Source organism: Schistocerca nitens, chromosome 4 (assembly GCF_023898315.1).
Source record: "Schistocerca nitens isolate TAMUIC-IGC-003100 chromosome 4, iqSchNite1.1, whole genome shotgun sequence".
Lineage (NCBI taxonomy): Eukaryota > Metazoa > Arthropoda > Insecta > Orthoptera > Acrididae > Schistocerca > Schistocerca nitens.
The window spans coordinates 735,851,331-735,877,548 of NC_064617.1; the positions used below are offsets into that span (position 1 = coordinate 735,851,331).

At 40.9% G+C, this 26,218-nt stretch overlaps 1 protein-coding gene across 1 annotated transcript in view; it reads left to right on the forward strand.

Annotated features, from left to right (window-relative positions):
* The window catches only part of LOC126252947 (tumor suppressor candidate 3), a 53,514-nt gene that overhangs the window by 18,011 nt on the left and 9,285 nt on the right, over nt 1-26,218 (forward strand). Inside the window, exons 5-6 of the mRNA XM_049953959.1 lie at nt 7,639-7,779; nt 8,017-8,167. Coding sequence (XP_049809916.1) covers nt 7,639-7,779; nt 8,017-8,167 — 292 coding nt within the window. The remainder of the gene's footprint in view (nt 1-7,638; nt 7,780-8,016; nt 8,168-26,218) is intronic.

Consider the following 26,218-nt stretch of genomic DNA (forward strand, 5'->3'; position numbering starts at 1 on the left):
CCTCAGCCCACAGGTGTCAATGGATGCAGATATGGAGGGACATGAAGTTAGCACACTGCTGTCCTGGCCATAGGTCAGTTTTGGAGAATGGAGCCACTACATCCCAATCAAGTAGCTCCTCAGTTTATCTCATATGGGCTGAGTGCACCCCACTTGCCAACCAGCTGCAAGAAAAAAAAAAAATGCTGTGGTGTGAAGAAGTGCAGGGTTTTTTTCTGTAGTCAGTTTTAACTGTGATCACAACTCATTTAAACCATAGACAAATTGTTTCTCCTTTATGTATTTCTTTTACTTAATTTAAAAACGAAACTTTTGTACACAACAATGTGCTGTTTTGTTTTCTTCCTTGCAGTTGGTATTAACAGAATACTGAAAAGTGCTGTTTATTGCATATTGGCATTGGATTAGAATACTACCACGGCATCTGAAATGTCCAGAAGTTTATAATCCCAAATGTTTGCAGAATGAACTATACTGTCATTTGAGCTGCTGTCATCGCAGAGCTAGCAGTAGGAGAGGTTTCTCTCAAACCCCATATATCAGTGATCCCAACCGATTTGCCAGTTCACTCTAAGTGACATCAGTTCTGAATCAAGGTTTTGTTTCCAGTAACAGTAAACAGGGATCAAGTTCAGAGAGAGAGAGAATAGGAGATTGACAGAGAATGAGGGCAGGGGAAATGGACATTGAGAGGGGAAAGAAGGAGATGGAGTGAGAGAGTGGGAGGAGTGGTAATGAGGGGGGGGGGGGGGGGAGGATTAGGATGTATATCCAGTTCCCATACATATTTAGCAATTGCAAAGCATTGCCAGTTTGCTAGTAGACACATATCACAGTAAAAGTGACACATTATCCTAGCTTTCAGAACTAGAAAGTGTGTCCCATGGGAGGAGAGGGGGGGATAAGCAGAGGAAGATTAAAAGGGAAGTGCAGGTCACAGAGACCTCAGGATGAGTGTGACCCACCTGCAGTGTGGAGTCTGAGTGAGCTGTTTACCATAATTCCGAAAGCTAGGATAGCTTGTCATATTTACTTTTATGTGTGTCTGTTGGTAGTACCACACGTTTGTCTCCTGAAGGTAGTACTTGCCAGCAATCTGTCTCCTAATTTAAAGGATGCATATTTCTGATTTCTAACAAGCAGGAATGTTTTTTTAGCACCAGAAGTAGACAGCTATGGGCATACACACTAAATGAAACACAGATCCCTTGGAGTACAATTGGGATATGAAATTAAAATGGAGTCAGCGTGTAGACAAACGAAGCAAGTTATTTGTCCATAGAAGTATCTCTCTTATGTGTTGTCCTACAGGCAGGAGTTAGCTTATTTTATATATTTTCAGTCCCTGTTTTATGAAATTATCTTGTGAGGTACTGCACCCAAAGTAAAAAATAAAAAAAAAAAGAAAGAAAAAAAGCACTGTAGGTGTGATATCACTTAGTTCCTGGCCAGTATTAGCATTATGTAATGAATTGTTTAGTGAATGCAGCTGGATGGGTCGAATAAAATCACAATTTAAAACATATGTTACTTTATTCCAGTGAGATTCACATCCAAACTCCAGCACTGCCCCAACAGGAAAGACCCCGAGCAATATATGTCTGGATCCCTCACCACTTGTGCTACTTCCACCATAGTACCGTCAGACAAAGTAGTCTCTCCAAAACTAGAACAATATCCACAACTTTCACACATTCTGACCTTCTAAGATTATTCTTTAATGTGAAATTTTGCTGTTCTTAATAAAATATCGTTACTTCGTTTTACTTACACAGAAAAATTCATCAAGATGTTGATGTGGGGATACAACATCTAAGAGTACAGATTTCTGGTAAAAACAATAGATATGTGGGAAAAATGTCTTTTGAGTTATTTTCAAAGAGTCTCTAGGATGTCGTCTGCCCCATACAACGTTATTGTAATGTTATAATTACCCCCCCCCCCTCCCCCCAGAGATTTTGGTCAGATCACAAACAAAGGCCAAAATCTGTTAATGGTTAATCTGAAGGACATGAAATTAAAAAATATGTATTTACTTACAGTTTACTTAAAACAACCATCGTTGTATACATGTGTTCCGAGTGAACGTTCCACTAACAAATAGATGAATAGTAAATAATACGTAAGACATAAAGTAACAAGTAAATAGAACTAAAATATGTACAAAATATGCAATAATCTTAATCTATATTTCAGATATATGGGTGGTGGTGGTGGTGGTTAGTGTTTAACGTCCCGTCGACAACGAGGTCATTAGAGACGGAGTGCAAGCTTGGGTTAGGGAAGGATTGGGAAGGAAATCGGCCGTGCCCTTTCAAAGGAACCATCTCGGCATTCGCCTGAAACGATTTAGGGAAATCACGGAAAACCTAAATCAGGATGGCCGGAGACGGGATTGAACCGTCGTCCTCCCGAATGCGAGTCCAGTGTGCTAACCACTGTCAGATATATGGGAGATAGTTAAAGTTACTTTCTGTACTATGTTAAATTACCATATGCCAAAAAAGCAAATCTGCCTTTTAAAATGTGTAAGATTTTTTAAAAAATACAATGGATGGGTTTAAAATGAAGTTACTCATATGCTGTTGACAATTTCTCAAAATGATGAATAAGTGACATGTTTGTGTCAATTTTATAACTAGTTTTTTTCTTTGTCCCTGTAAAACATACATATTTGAACTTTACACCAATAAATCACATTTATGCCCTTTTGTGTACTCTGCTTTCACTTTCACTATTCACAGCATGAACTTGCAACACTCACTGATTCTTCAGGTTTCATCAGTCTTGATTCTTCCAATAAGTGTGTCAGTATGTCCATCCCAGTGTCCACTTCACTGATGTTCCAAGTATCTGCCTCTGCTTCCATGAACAAAATGTGACTGCAGTTTCAGTCTGTGGCCAGTTTCAGTCTGTGGCCAGTTCATCCATCCTTCATACACTCTTATTTAGACCCCAAAATGTGAAACAAGTTAAGATATTCAAGTAAAACTCAATCACTGAAGTTGTGCTGTGATACTTCATCATGGAAAATGAAAGCTTACCGAATGCACAAATGAGACCTTTGGTTTTGGATTCAATTCTCGAAGTAACATGAAGAATGCATAATAATTTCAGCTGTGATATTTTAGCTCTCACTTCATCTTCCTCCACAATCCTCATTTCTTGTATGACTTTATCTCGTTTATATTTTCCAGCTCAAGTTGTTGTTTTTTTTTTTTTTTTTTTTACTGTTGGTGAACCAAATGGTATGCATTTAGATCCAGAATTGCCATTGCTTCGAAAGGCCCATATATAATTTAAAAAAACTGTCTCCTTGTTGTGCTCACTTGCCTTCGTGTTCTCACCAACAAACGATCCCCAAATCTTATTTTTGATACCTTCACCTGTCTATCATGTCTTTGCTTTCTTTGTTTTGCTCTTTTCTTGATATTCTCCCCTACAAATGTTTACAACTCCTCTCTCATCATCTCTTTATGTGACAGGAAATCAGCATGTTCCGTGATCAGCTTTGGTGGTTTTGAGTCAAACTCTATCTCCAATGGTGAAAACCTCTTTGAGCTATGCCTCACACAGTTTATTACAGTTTCAAAATCTTTTAGGTGTTGCACCCAATACTATGTTTATTGCTACATAATGTGCTGCAGAGCCTTCCCAATTCTCTCCTACATCACTCTGCCAGATTGCTTGAGGTATGATATCCTTAGATTTATATATGTTTTATCCCCACAGTGTCTATATAAGTTAAATCCAATCATTACTAGTGAATTGGGATCCACTTTAAACAGATTTTGGTACACAAATCAAAGGAAAATAATCTTGTATGAACTTGGAGATCAGACTCTGCCTGGTTGCTCATTTAATTGCATACCACTTGCTATATCTACTAAATACATCCACTATTACAAAAATTTGTTTATATCCGTGTCATCCAGTTACCAATGACCCAAAAAGGTCAATTACTATTGCTACCAGATCTGTGACCTTCTCTGGTATTATATATTGAACATATCAATGACTGTGCTGCTCTGACAGGTGTCACAGCTTTCAAGTAGTTTCCATACTGATCTAACCATATTATCAAACACAGCACTTCCCCTTAGTGTTTCAGTGCATTTTTGAGGTCCATAGTGTCCATAGCTCAAGTGCACATGCTGAATTAAATCACTGACATAGTCCTCTGGAAAACCAAACTTCCACTCATCACCGATTTTGTTTGCACTTGTGAACGAAATTCCCTTATGTATTTTGTAATAATTATCCAAATTTTGCTCTCCTCTAGTTCCCAGGGCTATTTTATAATGCTAATCGGCGCTGGTCACTGCAAAAATCACGTTGATGTTTTCAGTTAACTTTTTAGCTCACTAGGGGATGATATCGCTTAGTTCCTTACCACTGTCAGCATTAGGTAATGATTTGTTTACTGAAAGTAGCTAGATGGGCCAAATAAAATAAGTTAAACACATATATTACTTTATCAACAATGTAGGTAAAGACAGATTGGTACTTACTGTATAGAAGACATGTTAAGTTGCAGACAGGCACAAATAAAGGACACTTACATAAAGCTTTCAGCCACAGCCTTCATCAGCAAAAGAGAAACACACACTGTTCATATGCACAAGCAAGCACATCTCATGCACACATGACCACCACTCCAGAAGCTTGGGCTGGAATGCAACTATCACATGGAACGCAAGCAGAAATCTGGAGGGGACGGGGAAAGGGAAGGGATAGTAGTGTACGGGTGGTGGACGAGACAAATGCTGTATGGCAGAGTGAGAATGCCAACAGGTGCAACGTCAAGAGGGCAGGGAGGTGGGGATTATAGGTAATCAAAGGCCTATTGAATGATATGATTCATTCCCAGAAATGAGGGAAGATCATTCCACCCCTCGTAAAGTGGCGTTCTGTTGCCCACCCAGCCTCCAAGCATCTTAGTCCATCCCTTTGCAACTTCCAATTCCAACTCCTTGCCACAAGGATCAAACCCTGGGGAAGTCCAAGGTGCAAGACCTGCCCAGTCCAACCACCCAGCACTTCTGTTCCATATCTGTCACAGGTTTATCCTACCCCATCAGGGGCCATGCCACCTGTGGAAGCAGCTAAGTCCTTTATCATCTCTGCTGCAATCATTGCACACCTTTTTTGTACTGGTATGATGACCTAACAGCTTTCCACCAGGATGAACAGCCACTGCTAAACTGTGGCCAAGAGCAAAGTAGACCACCCTGTGGCACAACAGGCAGCTGAACATGACATCTTTGGTTTCAAAGGCTGCATCACGATGCGAACCATTTGAATCATCTCCCCCAACCACTAGAGTTTTTGAACTGCACAGATGAGAGGTATCCTTACAATGCATTCTCTGCTCCTCTCATTATCCCGTCCCCAACCTGTGGTAATGTACTGTCACTACACCCTCCACCCATCAGTTTCCATCCTCTCTGTCCTACCGTCTCCTCCCCATTCTCATCTCCCATGCTCTTTGTGTGCCACCCTCTGGCAAAGCGCCTGCCCATTCCCCCCTCCTCTCCTTTTTCACTCCTTTTTCCACCGTCTCCCTGCCCTACAACATCCTGATAATGCACCTGTTGGCAGTCTAGTCCCTGCACATTCTGCCACACAGTGTTCATCTCACCCCCTGCCTGTACACTACTAACCCTGCCCTTCCCCTTCCCCGCTGCCTCCAGCCTGCTGCTTGCGTCCCACATGCTAATTGCATTCCAGCCCGAGCTGTTGGAGTTGGCGGTCATGTGTGCATGAGATATGCTTGCTTGTGTGTATTAATGATAATGTGTTTCCCTTTTGCTGATAAGACTGTGATCAAATGCTTTATGTAAGTGTCTTTTAATTATGCCTTTCTGCAACTTAACATGTCTACCTTATGGTAAGTAGCAATCTTATCTTTTCCTACTTTGTTGGTATTCCTACCTGGAGTTTTCATTGTTTGATATATTACTTTATTCCAGTTAGACTTCACATCCACAGATCAGCACTGCCCCAACAGCAAAGACTCTGAGCAATGTGTGTCTTAGCCCTTCAACACTCGCATTGCTTCCACCACATTGCCATCAGTCAAAGTAGTCTCTCCTAAATAACTATAATTTCCCCAACTTTCGCACATTTTGGCATTCTAAGATTAGTGTTTAATGTGAAATTTGGCTTTTGGTTCGGAAATATTGTTACTTTGTTTTACTTAAATGCAAAAATTCTTCAAGACATATTACGCAGGGATACAATATCCAAGAGTGGAGATTTATGGTGAAAACAGTTTATATATATGTGTGAATAATATTTTTTATTTATTTTCAAAGAGTCTTAGAATGTTGTCTGCCACATAAATCAATGTTATTGTAATGCCACACATGTAGAGAACCATATATCTTGCAAAAGCCTTTCTAAGGATCCCAGAATTCTGGCAGTCACTCCCCAAGACATTTACTCCTTAACGATTTTTGTTGCTCACAGTGAAAATCAGTTTCAGTTTACATGTGAGTTTTCACAACACAAGACACAAAAATCGTTTACATGTAGCCTTGGCCTCCTTGTCAAGGGTTCAGAACAGAGATTTCTACTCTGATGGCAAGATTCTCAACAAGCTCCCAAATAATATATCCCAAGGAATTGGGAATCCCTACTCTTTTAATGGATCACCTGAGTATCTCGATACAGGAATTGAAAATTTCCGTTTGCTGCATGACAAGTAGCAGTGTTCGTTGTAAAGTAGTTGCAAGTAGTAATGTACTGCACATAGGACATCATTATTTACAGATGTAGATAAATATATTCTTTGATAAATACCCATTATAATCAAGTAAATATTAAGCTTCCAATAGCAGATGGCAGATGAAAAACAGCTATCCAAGCAACTGATGGCACAAAGCACCCCCCCCCCCTCCCCCCACGCCTCCCCACCACCACCCAAAAAAAAAAAATAAATAAATAAATAAAAATCTTTCTTTCTAAGTAACTTGGTTAAATGGGGCTGTCATAGACGCAGATACAGTTTCAGGTTTCTTTTAAATGTTACAGGAATACTTAGTATCTGCTCTTCATTTTCCAGTGTCGTAAACCTGTTGTGTTGCAAGTCATTGGCCAGAATGCTCTGTTGTGTGCAATCTCGGATCTGATTTCTTATGTTGATTGTGTCAGGCCTTGCTTCCCATCATACCACATATCAATTTTTTTTTTTTTTTTTTGCATTTAGGTAAGATAAAATTGATTTTTTATTATGAATGTCCCCAACTCTGCCCTGTAAGCTTACAAGTTTTGTAGCCAACAATCATCCTTTAGCATGTGATTTGTCTAGAACATCTATTACAGATTTGATGGCTATAAACATATAAATTCAACTTGACAGCTACTTTTTCTGTGTTTGCTCGTGTGATTAGTTTGAGTGGTTGTGAACATAATAATGCTCAGATAGTGCTTTCAAAACAAGTGTAACTGTTCCTTGTTTTATTTGTGGTAAGTATGTTACTGCATTTCTGTGAAACTGTATAGACATTACACAGTACATGTTTGAAAGGGTATATCACTTTTAAGTGAACTGCTTTTGCTTTTATTCTTGCATTGCTGTAAGTATTATTTTTATTAATTGCTTTGTTTTGATGAATTTTGTTTTTCCTTTTACAGATTCGGGTGTTTAGGCCACCAAATTACTCTGGTACCGTTGCACTAGTATTACTATCTGCTCTAGTTGCAGGATTTATCTATTTGCGACGTAACAACCTAGACTTTCTTTACAATAAAAACTGTTGGGCAGTTATTGCTGTGGTAAGGGACATATGAAAACAATTAACATTGATATTGATAGACTTACCAAAAAAAATATTGTATTTTTTTCAGTTAGATATCTGTATGACTAGTTTTAATTGTATATTCTAGTCCTCTGAAATACAGTGTCTTTAGCAGTTACGGATTGTTTCACAGTTGTATCTTAAGTAATTCGAGTTGTTATTTTTGTTTTCTTGTGTGTAATAATACCTTCGTTTATTAATATTTTTGTTCTAGTCATTTTGTTTCGCAATGGTTTCCGGACAAATGTGGAACCATATACGGGGCCCTCCATTTGTTCATAAAACATCATCTGGAGGTGTGGCATATATTCATGGCTCTTCCCAGGGACAGTTTGTGCTTGAGACGTACATCGTTATGCTTTTGAGTATCCTTTATAATAAGTATAGTTCTTATTGTGTTGTGTTACATTTTTGTTTTTGCCAAATACCTAATAATGATAAAGGTAGTGAAGTAACTGGTAAAACAAATGTCTGGTTTCAACACCAAACATTCCCTCAGAGCTCCTGTAGGACCTTCACAGCTACTGTAATTGTCTCAGGGCACACAGTCCCCACTGTACTTTGCCCTTACAGGCAATCTCCTACTTGATGTCATTGCCCATCTCCCAAGATGTGGACGAGCGGACGGACTAGTGGGAGATGATATGAAAATCATAGCATATGCTGGTTTTAGGAATGAGCAGAAATTGGAAGAACAACTAAATACCTAGCAGAGAGGAACTGAAGAAGCTGGCTTGGAAATCAGCTTAACAGAAAACAGGGTAATGAAAATCAGCAGGAAAAATGAAAAAAATGAAGGATGCTAGTTATAATTTTTAAAAAAGTAGATGCTTCCCAATATATAGGAAGTGAGTTAACCAAGAAAGGAAACATCAAGGATCAAGTCTTGGAGAGGATAAAAATTGTTCACAATTTTATTATTATGTATTGGATGCAATTAGAAATGGGAACATACATGCCAAGCAAAGATCATGATATTTAAGTCATATTATCTGTCAATTTTGAACTGTGGATCAGATGTTGGGTCTGGACAAAGAAAGATGTAAACAGAATACAAGCGATAGAGATGCTCTTTCTACAAAGGATGCTGGATAAGGTTGAGAAAGGACAGAATAAGGAACAAAACAGTAAGAGAAACCTTTCAGATCCATCCCCGAAAAGGAACTATGGAGAGAAAGAGGCTTTAATGGTTTGGCTCCATTAAACGAATAGGACAAGAAGAACTCTGGAATTAACAGAATCTGGAAGGAGACGAGACGGAAGACCGCAAACAAGATGGAGAAACCAGGTGAAAGAGGACGACGGTTCAATCCCGCGTCCGGCCATCCTGATTTAGGTTTTCCGTGATTTCCCTAAATCACTCCAGGCAAATGCCGGGATGGTTCCTTTGAAAGGGCATGGCCGACTTCCTTCCTCTTCTTTGCCTAATCCAATGAAACCGATGACCTCACTGTCTGGTCTCCTTCCCCAAATAATCCAACCCAGGTGAAAGATGGCGCGAACCGAAGAGGACTGCAATGAGAATAAATGCTGAATGATACAGTGTGGCAGAAATGAGAAGCTTGGAAGAGGCTCTGTGAGTGATCTGCATAAGCAGAAACATTTCGGAAAGAAGAAGAAGGCTCACCAGCTTGTATACAGTGGGTGAAGACTATTTTTGATATACTAATGTTTACTTAAGGTGAACAATATCAATATTTACCTCCTGTGCTGCTGAACTAGTATTTCACATTACACCCATCGTCACTGGTATGATTAAAGGTATTCATACAGATACCAAGCATTATCCGTGCATGTTTTATCACGTTCTGTTGTGAATGTATTCAGTTTGTGGTCAGACACAAACATTGCCATGTTCCAATAAGAAACTCTTCAACTAAAAAAAAAATATTGAACACATTACTAAGTGCAGGACATGTAGAAAAACCAACCTGAGATGTAATATCAGTGTTAACCTAGTGTACATTCTATGCTGTGAATGCTTGTATGCTGTCATTACCTCATTAGAAAAACATTTTATTCCAGTTGCGAAGTCTTCACACGTAACAGCTTCCACATAGCAGAGGCAGTATGCAAGCAAACCTTGCAAGCAATTGAGTAACACTACACACAGCTGTGTATGATGTGTACATATAAGCAAGTGTCACACAAAACAATCTTTGAAAAGGCACAAACAGCAGCGACATCTTACGAACCAGAAGTGTATACAGAGTTATGTAAGTAGACCTGCTGATCTCTGTACTATAGCCATCTCATTTGCAGGAGGTAACTAAAGGATTTAAGCAACACTCCTCACCAGTAGTTAACAGTCTTCTTTGGGTTAACAGATATCCTGAGCTAACACTGACATTAAGTCTCATGTTCATTTCTTCATGTTGTGCACTTCAGTATTTTCAGTATTTTTCAAGTTGGGAGTTTTTTTACTAGGTCATGCCTGTGTCTGAACACACCACAAACATATTTTTGATGGAATATGGTAAAGCACACATCAGTAATGCATTCTAGGCAGTTATCACAACACTAAAGATCAACATTTTTAATTCTGACACTAGTTTGATAATACTGTAAATATTCACATTAAGCAGCTTCAGTCAGTATCATTATATAAAAAATGACTCCCATCCACAAGACATTTAACTCTACTGAAAACTTGAGACAAAAGAACACTAAAAAAATTTGATGTGATACCAACCTCAAGAAATGGAATACAATGTTAGGGAGGAGAAGGCAGGAAGGTAGTGAAATGGGGAAAAAATATAGATTAACTAAACAATGGAATAAATGAGAAATATTCAAGTGACACCAATGTAAAATATTAATATAGTTTGAATGTAGATGGATGGGAGAATAAGTTGATAAATAAGTTTCCTTCTGTAGGGTCATAAGAGTGAGGTATCTGGAGAGAACGTACATTGTATTGAAAAAACGTGTATTTGTAATAGTTAATGTTTAGTGTTAGTTTCATACAAATCTAATTTGTGTTACCCACTAAAATTATTTTAGACAGGACAATATGTAATGGAACAGATTTTGGGTATGTTCTATAAAATATGTTGTTTGCTGTTTGACAATATCTGACTTACTCTCTCCTATTGTCAGTTGGCTCTCCTTCGTGTTTCTCATTTTCTTCACTTCATATTTTTATTTGGTTTGCCTCCTACTTCTCTCCTTAGTTACAGACTTTGCCTCATCCATCTCTTCTGTATCCTATATTACATCCTTACCTAAAACTACTATATTTATGTGACAATAAGCAACCCTAAATATGAGACAACTTTCTAATTTGAAGAGGTCTAATGATTTTTGGCCAATTCTGACTACTTTGAATTACAGACTGATATGGGATATCTTAAGATCAGCCAGAAAAGATTAACACTCGCTTTTGTGAGCATATATTATTTTTTAACTGCTCCTGTTTTGGTAATAGAAATTGAAATATAATTTTTTGAAAAAAGGTCACAAGCATTCTTGCTTTAACAACACATTTTTGCTTACTATCTAAGAGAATAAACTTTTATTTGTAAGCCTGCTGCCATTTCATCTTCTTTCTTGGCAGTCCTCCCACATTATACCATCTTCTGTACTGTTCATGACTTCTGAAATGTAACACTTTTTAAAGCCTTCCTTTATGGATTCACTTGAGGTTCTTTTCCGGGTGATAATGATCAATTGCCTGATCCATTTTGAAGTGAAGATATGGTCTTAGAGTAGTCACCCTCTGAAAACCTGTTGCGGGTGAGCCTTGGAAAGTCTAATCATAACACCATCCAAAAAGTTGTGGCATCAAGTCCCCAGAATGATTTCTAGATCTGTGTTACTCTTTGATATCAGATCCTTAACATCATGGTCGAAGTGTTCTCTGTCAGAATTCTCCTTCTGTTAAGAAAATAGCCCAGTATTTTCTTCCAAACAACCTTCATCCATTTTAGCGTCATGTAATTAATCAGCCTGCAAGAAATTTCTCTTTTGGTATAGTTATCCTGCCAAGGACCATATTGTTGTGACTCGCCGATATTTCAAAGTGCCGCCATGCAGATACGTGCGTCCTCTACATGCGGCGCTGTCTGCCAACCAGGCAGCAACCGCGCCACCTAAGCGGCCAGCCAGCCAGCGGCCACTAGACTTGGACTCAGTGCTGATTTGACTGTTACAGTGTACACTCGTCTTACTTTGTTTACTTGCTCTGTGACTTACATGTATTGTGTCGTCCTAGAAATATATTTGTTCAACTTGACGTTACAACAATTGGTGACGAGGTAGTGGATTTTTCTTTTTCGTCGTTGACCCACTGGTTTTCATGGCTACTTTAGAGCAACTATTGCAAGATCTCATTGAACAACAAACATTTCTCACATCTGCGATTTGTGATTTCGTCGTGGCATCAAATGCGATGTCTCATCGTTGTCTATACCTCCTTACAACTAGACAGCCGAAGAATGTTCTGATTACGAAAAAGTCTTCGACAGCACTTCTTGGCATTTCATGTCGCGGACGAACAAACATGTAAGTCTCTGTTCCTTTCATGGATTTCACCTCAAATGTATCAGTTGTTGTCGCAATTGGCTCCTTTGAAAGATCCTGCGTCTTTGTCCTTTGCTGAAATGTGCTCACTTCTGTCCGTCTATTTTCAAAAGCTAACGCATGTGGTAGCCTCTCGTGTTGCCTTTTATCATTGTCAGAAACAACCGAATCAGTCCTATTGCGCTTGGGCTGCTGAATTTCACGGCCTCAGTAGAAAGTGTCAATTTGTTACTGAAGTTCACAAAGAATCCTACACCGTTTCCATGGTGTGGGATGCTATTATCCGATTGGTGTCCGACAAAGAATTTAGGCAACGTGCCTTCAGTTGGCAAATCCGACTCTAGATGAAGTCCTATCCATCGCTCAGTCTTTTGAAATTTCTCGCGCCGCTGGGGCGCAAATAGAGGTGTGGGGTGACGTCGGGGAAGTACAACCTCTGTGCGCTGTTGACGAAGCGTGCAGCGTGTCCCCGCCAGCCGATGTGGCTGCAGTACGTTCCCAAGCGCAGCCTCAGCCTAACCGTAAACAAACCTCTAAGAAATTGCAGCAAAACCCACGGCAACTCCTTCATGTCCACGGTGTTTTACGCAACATTCACAAGAAGATTGTCCACAACGTTGGGCTGTGTGTTACAAATGCAAAAAGAAGGGTCATGTGTCATCCGTTTGCAAATCTGACCACATACCTGATGTTCATGAACGTGACACTGATTCTGATTCTGCTTCTGTGTTGTCTGTCAATGGTACTTTTTCCCTTTCAGGGAAGTTATTTCTCACTGTCCAAATCCTTGGTCGGGATGTTCGCATGCAGGTGGATACTGGTTCTGCTACCACTATCATCAGCTCTCAGACGTATCTTCAGTTGGGTTCTCCAATCCTGTCACCTGTCATGCAGCAATTACAGACGTACAATAAACAGAAGATTTCTCTCTTGAGACAATTTAATGCTGAGGTATCTTACAAATCCATCGTTCGCACTGTTCCCATATTTGTGGTCGGCCAGAGTAACGCAGAGAATCGTTTTGGTTTCGATGCCTTTCACGTTTTTGGGTTCTCCATAGATGACTCTGTCAATATCATCTCTGATGCTATTCCTTATACTCAATTGGATTCCTTGTCGACAACATTTTCGTCCCTTTTTTCTGCTGGGTTAGGCCAAGCAAATGACTTTGAAGCTCAAATCATGCTCAAACCCACGGCTCGGCCAAAGTTTTTTTGGGCTTGGCCCATTCCTGTGGCCCTTCATGATTGGGTCAAACGGGAGCTGGATCATCTCACTGCTTCAGGGGTCTTGCTTCCTGTCACTTCCAGTGAGTGGTCCTCTCCTGTCGTTGTCGATGCTAAGACCAATGGTGATATTCGTCTCTGTGGCGATTTCAAAGCCACTGTAAGTGCTCAATGCCTCATCGACACTTACCCTATGCCCCGTCCTGAAGAACTGTTCACTAAACTTGCTGGAGGCCAGTATTTTTCTAAACTTGACCTGTCAGAAGCTTATCATCAACTTCCTCTCGACGCTGCTTCCCGGCAGTTTCTGGTCCTTAACACGCCTTTCGGCCTCTATCAATACCAATTATTGCCATTCAGGGTTGCCAGCGCCCCTGCTCTCTTCCAGCGATTCTTGCAACAATTATTGCTCCCTGTCCCTGGGTGTATCAATTACATGGACGACATTGTTGTCACTGGCTCCACCACTGAAGAACATCTTCAGAATCTCCGCACACTTTTTCATGTCTTACAGACTGCCGGTCTTAAGTGTAATCTTCAGGAATCAAAATTTTTTCAGGCATCTATCACGTACTTGGGGTTTCAACTCTCTCGGGATGGTATTCGTCCGCTTCAGCAAAGGAAAATAGCATACTATCACAGGTTTTTACCGTCTGCGGTTTCGGTGGCTCAGCCGTTGCATCGCCTGTTGCATAAAAATGTGTGTTTTCACTGGTCCGCGTCATGCGATGCGGCATTCCGGAACTTGAAGACTATGCTGAAACAGGCCCTGTGCCTGGCTACTTATCGACCTGGCCAACATCTTGTTCTTGCCACGGACGCCTCTCAATACGGGGTTGGTGCAGTCCTTGCACACCGTTTTTCTGACGGTTCTGAACAACCCATTACTTATGCCTCCAAAACGCTCACGGATGCCCATCGAAAATATTCTCAAATTTAAAAAAAAGCTTTGGCCATTATTTATGCTCTTCATAAGTTTGGTGTTTTTCTTTATGGAACCAAATTTCATCTTGTTACGGACCACAAACCACTTGTTTCCTTGTTTCATGCATCAATGTCGTTTCCCAACAAGGCTGCACACAGCCTCCAGCATTGGGCTCTTTACTTGTCTCATTTCAATTATGAGATTCATTTCTGGCCGACGGCTCAACATGCGAATGCTGATGCACTGTCTCGCCTTCCCATGGGTACTGATCTGGCATTTGATAGGGACGAACTTTTGTGTTTCCACCTGGATGTTGCCGAGCAGCGGGTTACGGACGGGTACTCCATCACCAGGGACCGGCTGGCGGCTGCTACGGGTTCTGATCTACCCTCTCCCGGGTTTTACGCTGTATTCAGAAGGGTTGGCCAGATTGTCTGTCCGCTAAGACTTCTGACCTGTTGCGGAACTACTACGCTTTGCGCTACCGCATCATGGCTAGGGATGGTGTTATCCTTCTTCCCACCAACAATGCTTCGCCGCATGTTGTGGTACCTGTGTCTTTGCGTGCTTCGGTCTTGCGCGTCCTTCACCAAGGGCACTGGGGTGTGTCTCGCACAAAATCTCTGGCACGCCGTCATGTGTACTGGCCCGGCATCGACTCTGAAATCGCACACATGGTCGCTGCCTGCGGCCCTTGTGCATCACAGGCCGCCCCGAAGTCATCTTTGTCGCTGTGGCCTTCACCTGAGAAGCCCTGGGAGCGTATTCATGCTCACTTCGCGGGACCTTTTTTAGGTACTTATTGGCTACTCGTAATTGACACCTACTCTAACTTTCCTTTCATTGTCCGTTGCATGTTGCCTACCACTGCGGCAACCACAAATGCTCTAGCTCGCATTTTCTCTTTGGAAGGCCTTCCCTCTACTCTTGTTACTGATAATGGTCCGCAATTTGCCTCTTCCGAATTTGCGGATTTTTGTGCCCATCACGGTGTCATTCATGTCATGGCCCCTCCGTTCCATCCACAGTCAAACGGTGAGGCTGAGCGACTGGTCCGCACATTTAATGCTCAGATGAGGAAACTCCTGACTTCTTCTGCTGCTGATGACGCACTTCTCCAATTTCTGGCTTTATACCGTTTCATTCCCATGGGCGACCACAGCCCGGCTGAGCTCTTACATGGCCGACAGCCCCGCACGCTACTTCATCTTCTGTGGCCTTCCACCTCACGGCTGCGGGTGCCTTTGCTTGGCTGGTTCACCTCCGGCGACCTTGTATGGGTACGGGGATATGACAGACGGCCAAAATGGCCGCATCTTACGACACCGTGGCAGACGCCTGTATGAAATCCAGACAGACACGGTTGTTGCAGTGCGTCATTCGGGCCAGCTTTGGCCTCATTTGCCAGCAACGCCTGTTCCAAATGCCGCGAAACCACCTTCGGCTCTACCTGACGCTCAGGATCTTGGCATCTCTCATTACTCACAACGCAGACCTCTCACCATCATCTCGGTGCCAGTACAAGAACAGATGTCACCAGGAGACGTGCCCATGTAGGAACCGGAAGACCATTATCTGTCAGAGCAACTCTACTCCCCTCCTTCTCCTACGGACGCCAACACATCGCCCATGTCTCCTGTTACAACAACCGGACTTGCCGCAATGGGCAGATTTGTGCACCGAGCCCCAGCAGATTCGACCCCTACGTCTCCTGTCTTTTCGACCTGTTATCATCGGGGACACTTCCGTCTGTACGGGAAGCCTCCTCCTTGAGACTTTACGGCCAGTCAAACAACACCTATGGACATAAGCAATCTACAGGCCACCTCCATCAAGACCAGTGCAAAAAGAGGGGAAAAGTGTTGTGACTCGCCGAGCTTTCAAAGTGCTGCCGCGCAGTTACGCGCGTCCTCTACATGCCAGCCATGCAGCAGCCACGCCACCTAAGCGACCAGCCAGCCTGTGGCCGCTAGACTTGGACTCAGTTCTGATTTGACTGTTACAGTGTACACTTGTCTTACTTTGTTTACTTGCTCTGTGACTTACATGTATTGTGTCGTCTTAGAAATATATTTGTTCAACTTGACGTTACAACACATATATGGGGTCAGCTTCCTGCAACCTGTCTCAGCATCAGAATGACTGTTATTCTGGCCTTTTTGTTTGCAGAACTTGTTAAGAACACTTTAGATGCCCTTTACATCAGTTGTAACAGTTAATCGCATATTAAAATTAACCACCATAATTAGCATTGCTCATATGGCCTAGCAAATATTGGTGAGACTCATTGCAGGATTCTGAAATGAAAACAACTGTTTATCCTGTGCTGCAAGAAGACAGTGGGCTAGCATTGTTCTTTGGTGTAACTTATCCTCGTGTCCCAGCCCATGCTCGCTTTGGATTCTGTGGCTCATGATGGTAGAAAACTCTTCTTTCTTTATCTTCAGCACCATCATTTACATCTGCATGTACATCTACGACTGTTAACTTCTCAAGTGATTGTGAATTCTTTTCTCTCATGTACCATGCAACATGCTGTTCCAATTCCTGGAACCTTCCCTGCTTTGGTCTCCTGAAAGTTATATTTGTAGATCTGGTGCTTGTGAATTTATTCTTCATCTGAAGTTACCTACAAATATTTGCACCTGGGAAACCGAAACTTCTTTGTAAATACAATTGTTCATGACCTACGGACGCCGACACATCGCCCATGTCTCCTGTTACAACTACTGGACTTGCCCCAATGGGCAGATTGGTGCACCGAGCCCCAGCAGATTCGACCCCTACATCTCCTGTCTTCTCAACCCATTATCATCGGGGACACTTCCGTCTGTACGGAAATTAACACCTGTGTGAGTTAATTAGGAACTGTGAACTTGGAGATTCATGCATCAAAACAGAATTCTATCCATGATTTGCATTCATTGTCGATCGCTACAGTTTACTATCATTACACTGCTGACAATCGAAGCAAAGGGAATGCAGTTGTTACTTTTAAGATAGCCAAATTCATGTGTTAACAAAAAGTTATGGAAATTGCAGTTAATTTAAAACTGGACCAACAGTGCATTGCTAGCACTGATTGGCAGAAATGAGAATACTGTGGGCCACCAGTGTGCTCATTTTATTTGTATGAAGATGGTATTTTCATATATATAAGGCTTACTGGCCAATGATCTTATTAAGTGCGGATGCACTCACATTGTTCAAACTCTTATGGGAATCAGTAGATTGACTGCTGCGAGTAATGAGTATAGTGGGCAGGGACACTACAAATGTAGTGTGTGGACAGTAAGTTATAAGTGTGGGTTTCACAGGGAGCATGCCAGAGATAAGTCTCTGCAGTCCCACTATCCTGTGTGTCCTCGGTGGCTCACTCAAGTAGAGCATCTGCCATGTAAGCAGGAGATCCCGGGTTCAAATCTGGTTGGGGCACATATTTTCAACTGTCCCCGTTGATATTTATCAACAGCTGTAAGCAGCTCTGGTCTGGATTTCATTGTAATTTCATGTTTTATTTGTTGTTGAACATGAAAATCAACAGTGCTGTGGAGCAGTAGTAGCCTTGTTTTAATTTGGTTGTTTCAGTTGTTGTACCACATTTAAAATGTTACAGTAAAACTACTTTGGCTTCTATAGAAATTGGTACTGTTGTTGTATGTCTGATGGTGATTGGTAATCCTGGTTCAGTTCCACTATACAGTGGATCAGGGAATGTATGTTAAATGTTTCTATAAGAATGGGATGAAATGCAGAAAATTTTAAAAATGTTAAATATTGGTTTTGTTGAGTCTGCTATGAGTAAAACAAAGTTTATGAGTGCTGCAAATCTTTTGATGAAGCTCATGAAGACATTGGAGATGACAAGCACCCTGCAATGTCCCAGCACATCAATCACTGAAATTGTGGAAAACTGAAAGGAATGATTATGGACGATTGTGAAATCACAATCAGAGAAGTTGCTGATGTTATTGGCATATCAGTTGGCTCATACCATGATTTTTGTGTGTGTGTGTGTGTGTGTGTGTGTGTGTGTGTGTGTGCGCGCGCGCGTGCGCATGCGTGCGTGCGTGCGCATGCGTGCGTGCGTGTGTGTGCGCATGCGTGTTTGTTTGTTTTGGATGTGAAACCTGTGACAGCAAAATTTATTCCAAAATTGATGAATTTGGAACAAAAACAGCAGTGCATGGAAGTTGCTCAGGAGACACAAGTAGTCAACACTCTTGCAGAACTATTGAAACATGTCATAACAGGTGACAGAATATGAGGTTGCAAATAAGACATGAGAATTAAGTCTCAATTTTCCATGTGGAAGAATTCAGGGTCCCGAGACCAAAAAAACAGCTCAACAAATGGGAGCAGATGTGAAGGTTATGCTTACTGTGTTCTTCAATTTTAACGTCTGTAGTGCTCCAGGAGCTCTTGTCATAAAATCAAATTATCACTGAGAAATCCTACATACAAGTTCAATGCCCCAACATACAATTTCAATGCTGTTTGCCTGAAGCAATCTGAAAACAATGCCCAGATTTGTGGTGAAATAATTCACCACGATAATACACCTGCTCTCAGTTTGTTGCTTGTTCATGAATTTTTGACCAAAAAAATACTGTAATGATGGTACAGCCTCCATATTCACCAGATGTGGTCCTTTATGATACTTTGCTGTTTGCAAAAATAAAGAATAGACTAAAAGGCTTAATTTTTCAAACCTAAATAAAACTTAAAACACATTGCTGAGGGAGCTAAAAGCTATCCCAAAGATCCAGTTTTGCAACTGTTTGGGGGACTGGAAAAAGTGTTGGCATAAGTTTATGATAAGACCGACAAATACAGAATGAATCAAAAAGAACTTTGCAACTTTGGAACAATATAGACATTTATTGTGATAACTTACAGGATTGGTAGATTGTCATTTTGCAGCAAACAACCACAAGTTTCACATAAAAGTCTCAAGTATTACCTTGGTTTGATGTGACTACTACTTGCAAAGCGACAAACATCCCACCAGTAATCAGTTTCTTCCCACACTAATTTCAGAAAATCTGGCATAACTTGTGCAACGGCTGCATAGATTCGATTTTGCAGGTGAACTAAATTGTAGGCCTGCTTGGAGTTTCGTTATTGTATTCAATGTGAAATTTATGCCAACCAGTTGTTGCAGAGTTTGTTTCATGAAACCAAAACACACAATGAGCAAGCTCCGCACCACTGAAAGTAACCATTTTAAGTGTGCACTACACTGGTGATCTTGATGCTGGAATGGGGTACTGATGCACTGCATGAGTGAGACATGAGGTTGTTTGTTGCAAAATGACACATCTGTCGATTCTCTAAGTTATCTCAATAAATATCTATGTTTCCTAGGTTCTAAAGTCCTTTTTGACTCACCCTGCATAATTATTTTCAAAATTCAAAAGTTCCCCTTCTTTTGTAATACGTCTCGTATACCAACCTGTTTATACGTCACATAAATGGAATGTTTTAAGCCTTCAAGATCTTGAACTCCTTGTCTCATACAGGTTCATTGATGATGTAGTAATGACCTGTAATTATAGCCAGTACATTCTATCCTCAGTACTCAACAGACTCGACACCTTTTCTATTATCGGTTTCACCTGATACTCTTGTGACTGTATGCTACTTTACTGAGCCATGAACTTTACCTCTGTGACAGCTCTGTTAAAACCTCTGTACAGCTAACCATCCACAGGACCTAAAATTTGTTAGCTGTAATTCATTCCACATCAAAACAAGTGGCCACCTGTGGATGTCACATCAGCTGTGGTGAGCAGTCCCTTGCACAGTATTCCTACACAAACTACCCTCCAATCCTAATCCACAAATAGATCCCCTGTGGCATATCTGCATATTCCCCAAATTCTCTAACAACCACTAAACCAGCTGCAAAGGACCACCCCCACCCCCAGTACCCAATATCACCATGAACTGGAACAACTTAACCAAATGCTCAGCAAGAGCTTCAATTACCAAATACCCTAAGGTGAGGAACAACCTTCCCACTTCACCTGAAGTGGTATTCCAGTGCTGACCCAGTGCACAAAATATCTTGCTCCAACCTGCTGGCACATATAAGCCCCTCCCCTATCCATTGTATCACTATGCAACACATCTCCTATGCATCCATCCAGCATACCCTCTCTGTCCCTGAACTAGCATATTCTTCCCTATCAGATTCTAGGCCACTAATGGATCATTCATGTCATATACCAACTCTGCTGTAACTTCTACAAAGCCTTTTATGTGGGCATGACCACCATCTACATCTACGTGATTACTCTGTTATTCACAATAAAGTTCCTGGCAGAGGGTTCAGTGTACCACCTTCAAGCTGTCTCTCTATTGTTCCACTCTCAAACGGCACGCGGGAAAAACGAACACTTAAATTTTTCTGCGCGAGCCCTGATTTTGCTTATTTTATCGTGATGATCATTTCTCCCTATGTAGCTGGGTGCCAACAGAATGTTTTCGCATTTGGAGGAGAACTGAAATTTCATGAGATGATCCCGTCGCAACGAAAAACGCCTTTGTTTTAATGATTGCCACTCCAATTCACGTATCATGTCTGTGACACTATCTCCCCTATTTCGCCAGAATACAAAATGAGCTGCCCTTCTTTGTACTTTTTCGATGTCATCTGTCAGTCCCACCTGATGCGGATCTCACACCGCACAGAAATACTCCAGAATAGGGCGGACAAGCATGGTGTAAGCAGTCTCTTTAGTAGACCTGGTGCACCTTCTAAGTGTTCTGCCGATGAATCGCAGTCTTTGGTTTGCTCTACCTACAATATTATCTATGTGATTGCTCCAATTTATGTTATTTGTAATTGTAATCCCTGAGTATTTAGTTGAATTTACAGCCTTCAGATTTGTGTGACTTATCATGTATTCAAATTTAGCTGATTTCTTTTAGTACTCATGTGAGTAACTTCACACTTTTCCTTATTCACAGTCAATTGCAACTTTTCGCACCATACAGATATCTTATCTAAATCATTTTGCAAGTTGTTTTGATCATCTAATGACTTTACAAGATGGTAAATGACAGCATCATCTGCAAACAATCTAAGATGGCTCCTCAGATTGTATCCTATACTTCTGTTTTACTCAATGACTTTCTGTCTATTACTACGAACTGTGACCTTTCTGACAGGAAATCACGAATCCAGTCGTACAACTGAGGCGATACTCCGTAGGCACACAGTTTGGTTAGAAAACGGTTGGAGGTACGGTGTGAAGAGCCTTCTGGAAATCTAAACATATGGAATCAATTTGACATCCCCTGTGGATAGCACTTATTACTTCATGAGTATAAAGAGCTAGTTGTGTTTCACAAGAACGATATTTTCTGTGAAACCGTGCTGACTATGTGTCAATAAATTGTTTTCTTTGAGGTACTTCATAGTATTCAAATGCAGTATATGTTCCAAAACCCTACTGCAAATCAACATTTGTGATATAGGCCTGTAATTCAGCGGATTACTCCTACTTCCCTTTTTGGGTATTGGTGTGACTTTGAGCAATTTTCCAGTCTTTGGGTACGGATCTTTCCGTGAGTGGGTGGTTGTATATAATTGCTAAATATAGAGCTATTTAACAGCATACTCTGAGAGGAACCTGACTGGTACACAATCTGGACCGAAGGCCTTGCTTTTATTAAGTGATTTAAACTGCTTCATTACACTGAGGATATCTACTTCTATGTTTCTCATCTAGATATTTCTTGATTGGAATTCAGGAATATTTACTTCGTCTTCTTTGGTGAATGAGTTAGGGAAAACTGTGTTTAATAACTGTGCTTTAGTGGCACTGCCATCAGTGACTTCACCGTTGTTATCACGCAGTGAAGATATTTACTGCGTCTTGTCACTGGTGTGCTTTATGTATGACCAGAATCTCTTTGGGTTCTCTGCCAGATTTCGAGACAGAATTTCATTTTGGAAATTATTAAAAGCATCTCGCATTGAAGTACGCGCTATATTTCGAACTTCTGTAAAACTTTGCCAATCTTGGGGATTTTGCGTTCTTTTAAATTTGGCATGCTTTTTTCGTTGCTTCTGCAGCAACCATTTGACCCATTTTGTGTACTATGAGGGATCAGTATCATCACTTATTAATTTATGTAGTATGTATCTCTCAATTGCTGTCGATACTATCTCTTTGAAAACATTCCACAGCTTTTCTGCACTTACACGATCAGATCGGAAGGAGTGAAGACTGTCTCTTAAAAAGGCGTTAAGAGCATTTTTATCAGCTTCTTTAAATAGATATACTTTGCGTTTCTTTTTTATGGTTGTAGGTGTTACGGTATTCAGCCTAGCAGCAACTGCCTTGTGGTCGCTAATCCCTGTATTCCTCACAATATTCACTATTTGTCCAGGATTATTTGTTGCTAAAAGGTCAAGTATGCTTTCGCAACCATTTACGCTTCGAGTGGGCTCATGAACTAATTGTTCAAAATAATTTTCTGAGAAAACATTCAGTACAATTTCGGATGACGTTTTACGCCTGCCACCAGCTTTAAATGTATAATTTTTCCAGCATATCAAGGGTAGATTGAAGTCACCACCGACTATAATTATATGAGTGGGGTACCTATTTGAAATGAGACTCAAGTTTTCTTTGACCTGTTCAGCAACTATATCTTCTGAGTCAGGGGGGTCGTTAAAATGATCCAATTAATAGTTTAATCCGATTCTCAGGTATAACCTCTACCCACACTATTTCACATGAGCTATCTACTTCAATTTCGCTACAAGGCAAACTACCTCTGACAGCAATAAATACTCCACCACCAACTGTATTTAATCTATCCTTTCTGAACACTGTTAGATTGTTTGAAAAAATTTTGGCTGAACTTATTTCTGGCTTTAGCCAGCTCTCTGTACCTACAACTATTTGAGCTTCAGTTCTTTCTATTAGGGCTTGGAGCTTTGATTCTTTCCCAACACAGCCACAACAATTTACAACTACAATACCAATCGTTTCTACAACTACCTTACTGTGTTTTATCTGCCCACTTTTAGACGGACGTTCCTTCTGTGGTTCCCTGAGATCCTCTAACCTAAAAAACTGCCCAGTCCCTCCCAGCTACCCGTGCAGCCGCCTCCTGTGTGTAGTGGACTCCTGACCATGTAGTTGTCCACCAGAATACATGGCCACTGCCAACTGTAACCAGAAACAAAGTTGACTAGCCAGTGACAGGTCATTCTGTTGACCACAACATGCTTTCTTTAGTGTTTGCTTCACATCCCTTACTATCTGGAGCCCCAGTACCCAACCCCTGCCCCATACCAACCTCTCAAAATTACGTACATTGGAACATCATTCCAACATATCTTTTGGCCCTTCATTCTCCGCTAGCACCTGTCCCACACCTGCTTCTACCTTTTGTTTCCATACCTCCACTGAACTTCATCAACCTACCCTTTTTTCCTGGTCTCTTTCTTCCTCTGTTTTATATCCACCCCTATCCCCCCTCCCCAAAAAAATTTAATGTTTGCCACACTGAACTTCATTCGCTTGCACCTTGGTGGGCTCATCTGCACTCCCCCCTCCTCCCAATCCTTCCAAGCTTCCTTGCTCTTCTAACCCATTCTACATTCCACCTAAAACTCTCTCTCAGAAGTTACACAGCAGGGAATGGACATTGTGTGTGTGTGTGTGTGTGTGTGTGAGAGAGAGAGAGAGAGAGAGAGAGAGGGAGAGAGAGAGAGAGAGAGAGAGAGAGAGAAGGATCTTGTCTGAAAGCAGATCACAGAACAACATCAGTCTTCTTTATGTGCCTGTTGACCACCCAACACCTCATCAGTACAGTGAATGGTTACTTTTACTCCTTCCATTTTGCGATTTCTTATTAGGGAAAGAGGAAAAGCAACTCTGTGATGAACGTTTACTTAGATACTTTACATATTGTTATTTTGTAATTATTTAGCATATTGGAAGCATGTTGCATCTTTTTTTTGTGACAATTGTGATAATTGACAACAAGTCACTTCTGCATAAAGGCATTTTGTGACTGATTTCTATGCTTATGCTGCAAAATAACAACTTGCAGCATTTTACACTTTGCACTTGAATAATAGTGTACCTTATCACGTGATTAAGTTTAGTTGCTAAAGGACTATCTACTCTATCTGAGCTGTTGAATAATATTTGTCATAATTGTAATGTATGTTCAAATTTTATTTGTCAGTTTTTGCCTTGAATGTCTTACACTTAATTCGTACTTCACCAGTAAGTTAGCTTATTTTGTTCTGGGACCAATGTTTTTTCATATATAAGTGTCAAGGATAAAAAAAATTCACCCACTTGGACTTCACAGTGTGATTCCTCACATACTAACTGTACAAAAATATCTCTCACAAAATTCCATCCTGCACATATTTCCAGCAGTAAATGGATGTTAAAGTTAGGCAATCTGGCAACACGGTAATCACATGTACAATATGTGCCTCTGTCAGCATATATGCAAAGTGCTCTGCAGTTTGTGCAGTGGATAGTATTGTGGGTTAGCATGCAGAAGATTGGGGGTTCGATTCTGGGCCACGTCATGTTTGTTTTTATTTGCTAGTTCTGCCATATAATACTATGCACCATTTTTAAGCCACCCGTACATGACATTTACATAATACAATATTGTGTAATGGTGAACATAACAGAAATTTGCTCAGACAAGTCAGAAATACGCAGTTGAAACAAATGACCTGTCATAGTACAGAACAACTACAAAAACGATATCAATTTCAAGATGCTAAAAAGGATATCACAGTTAAATAACTCAACATCTACTAATCATATATACTACAAGCAGTACGTCATTTCAGATGTGACAACCAGTGACAATACTAATTTCCATATTAATGATCGCAAGAAGTTTACAAAAGAATACATTGTCCTCAGAGCAAATGCTCAAAGTGACCCCCCTTCATTTCCAAACAATCAAACATTGTGTGACCTGTTGGATCATACAGCTCTGGACTCTTTGCATCAAGGCTTCACCCACACATACTAGAGCTGCATGAACACATGCTATTAGTTCTACCATATGTCAGTGGAGTAGAATATGTGTGCTCCTTCAAGTGTCCCCATAGGAAGAAATCAAGGAGGTTTAGGTCAGGTGAATGCAGAGGTAATACAACTGGATCTCCCTATCTGAGCCATTTCTCTGGAAATTTTCTGCCTAAATATTGTTGCTAACCTCTGCCGACCAAGATGTGGAACATCTTTCATTGTGTCAGGCGAATAGTTTGAGAGGAATGCATGATACCTTTGTGCAGTCAACTGGTCAAGCAACAACTAGGAACCCAAACTCCTGCATCCCAGTATTCCAACCCGGACATTGATGCCAAAATGAACTTGATATCCATGCTTGCGGGTGACATGCAGGTTAACATCACACCAGTGATGGGCATTGTGCGTATTGAAGACATCTTCATTAGTGAATGCTGCTTCATCTGATCATGTTACAGTTTTTATGAAGTTATCATTGGCTTACTGTTGTTGTTAGAACCATTCATAGAATTGCATAGGCAGAAGGCAGTCTGTAGGATGTAGGTGTTGCATTAAAGAATAATGGTACAGGTGCAGACCACACTCATGCAGACATCAGTGGCAGTGCTGCCTTGCTACACTTCACTAGGGTCTTGGTGTATGACCTCCAGAACAGCTTCCTCGGTAGCTGGAGCTGACCAGTCTGTAGGACTTCCGAAGGCAAAGCTG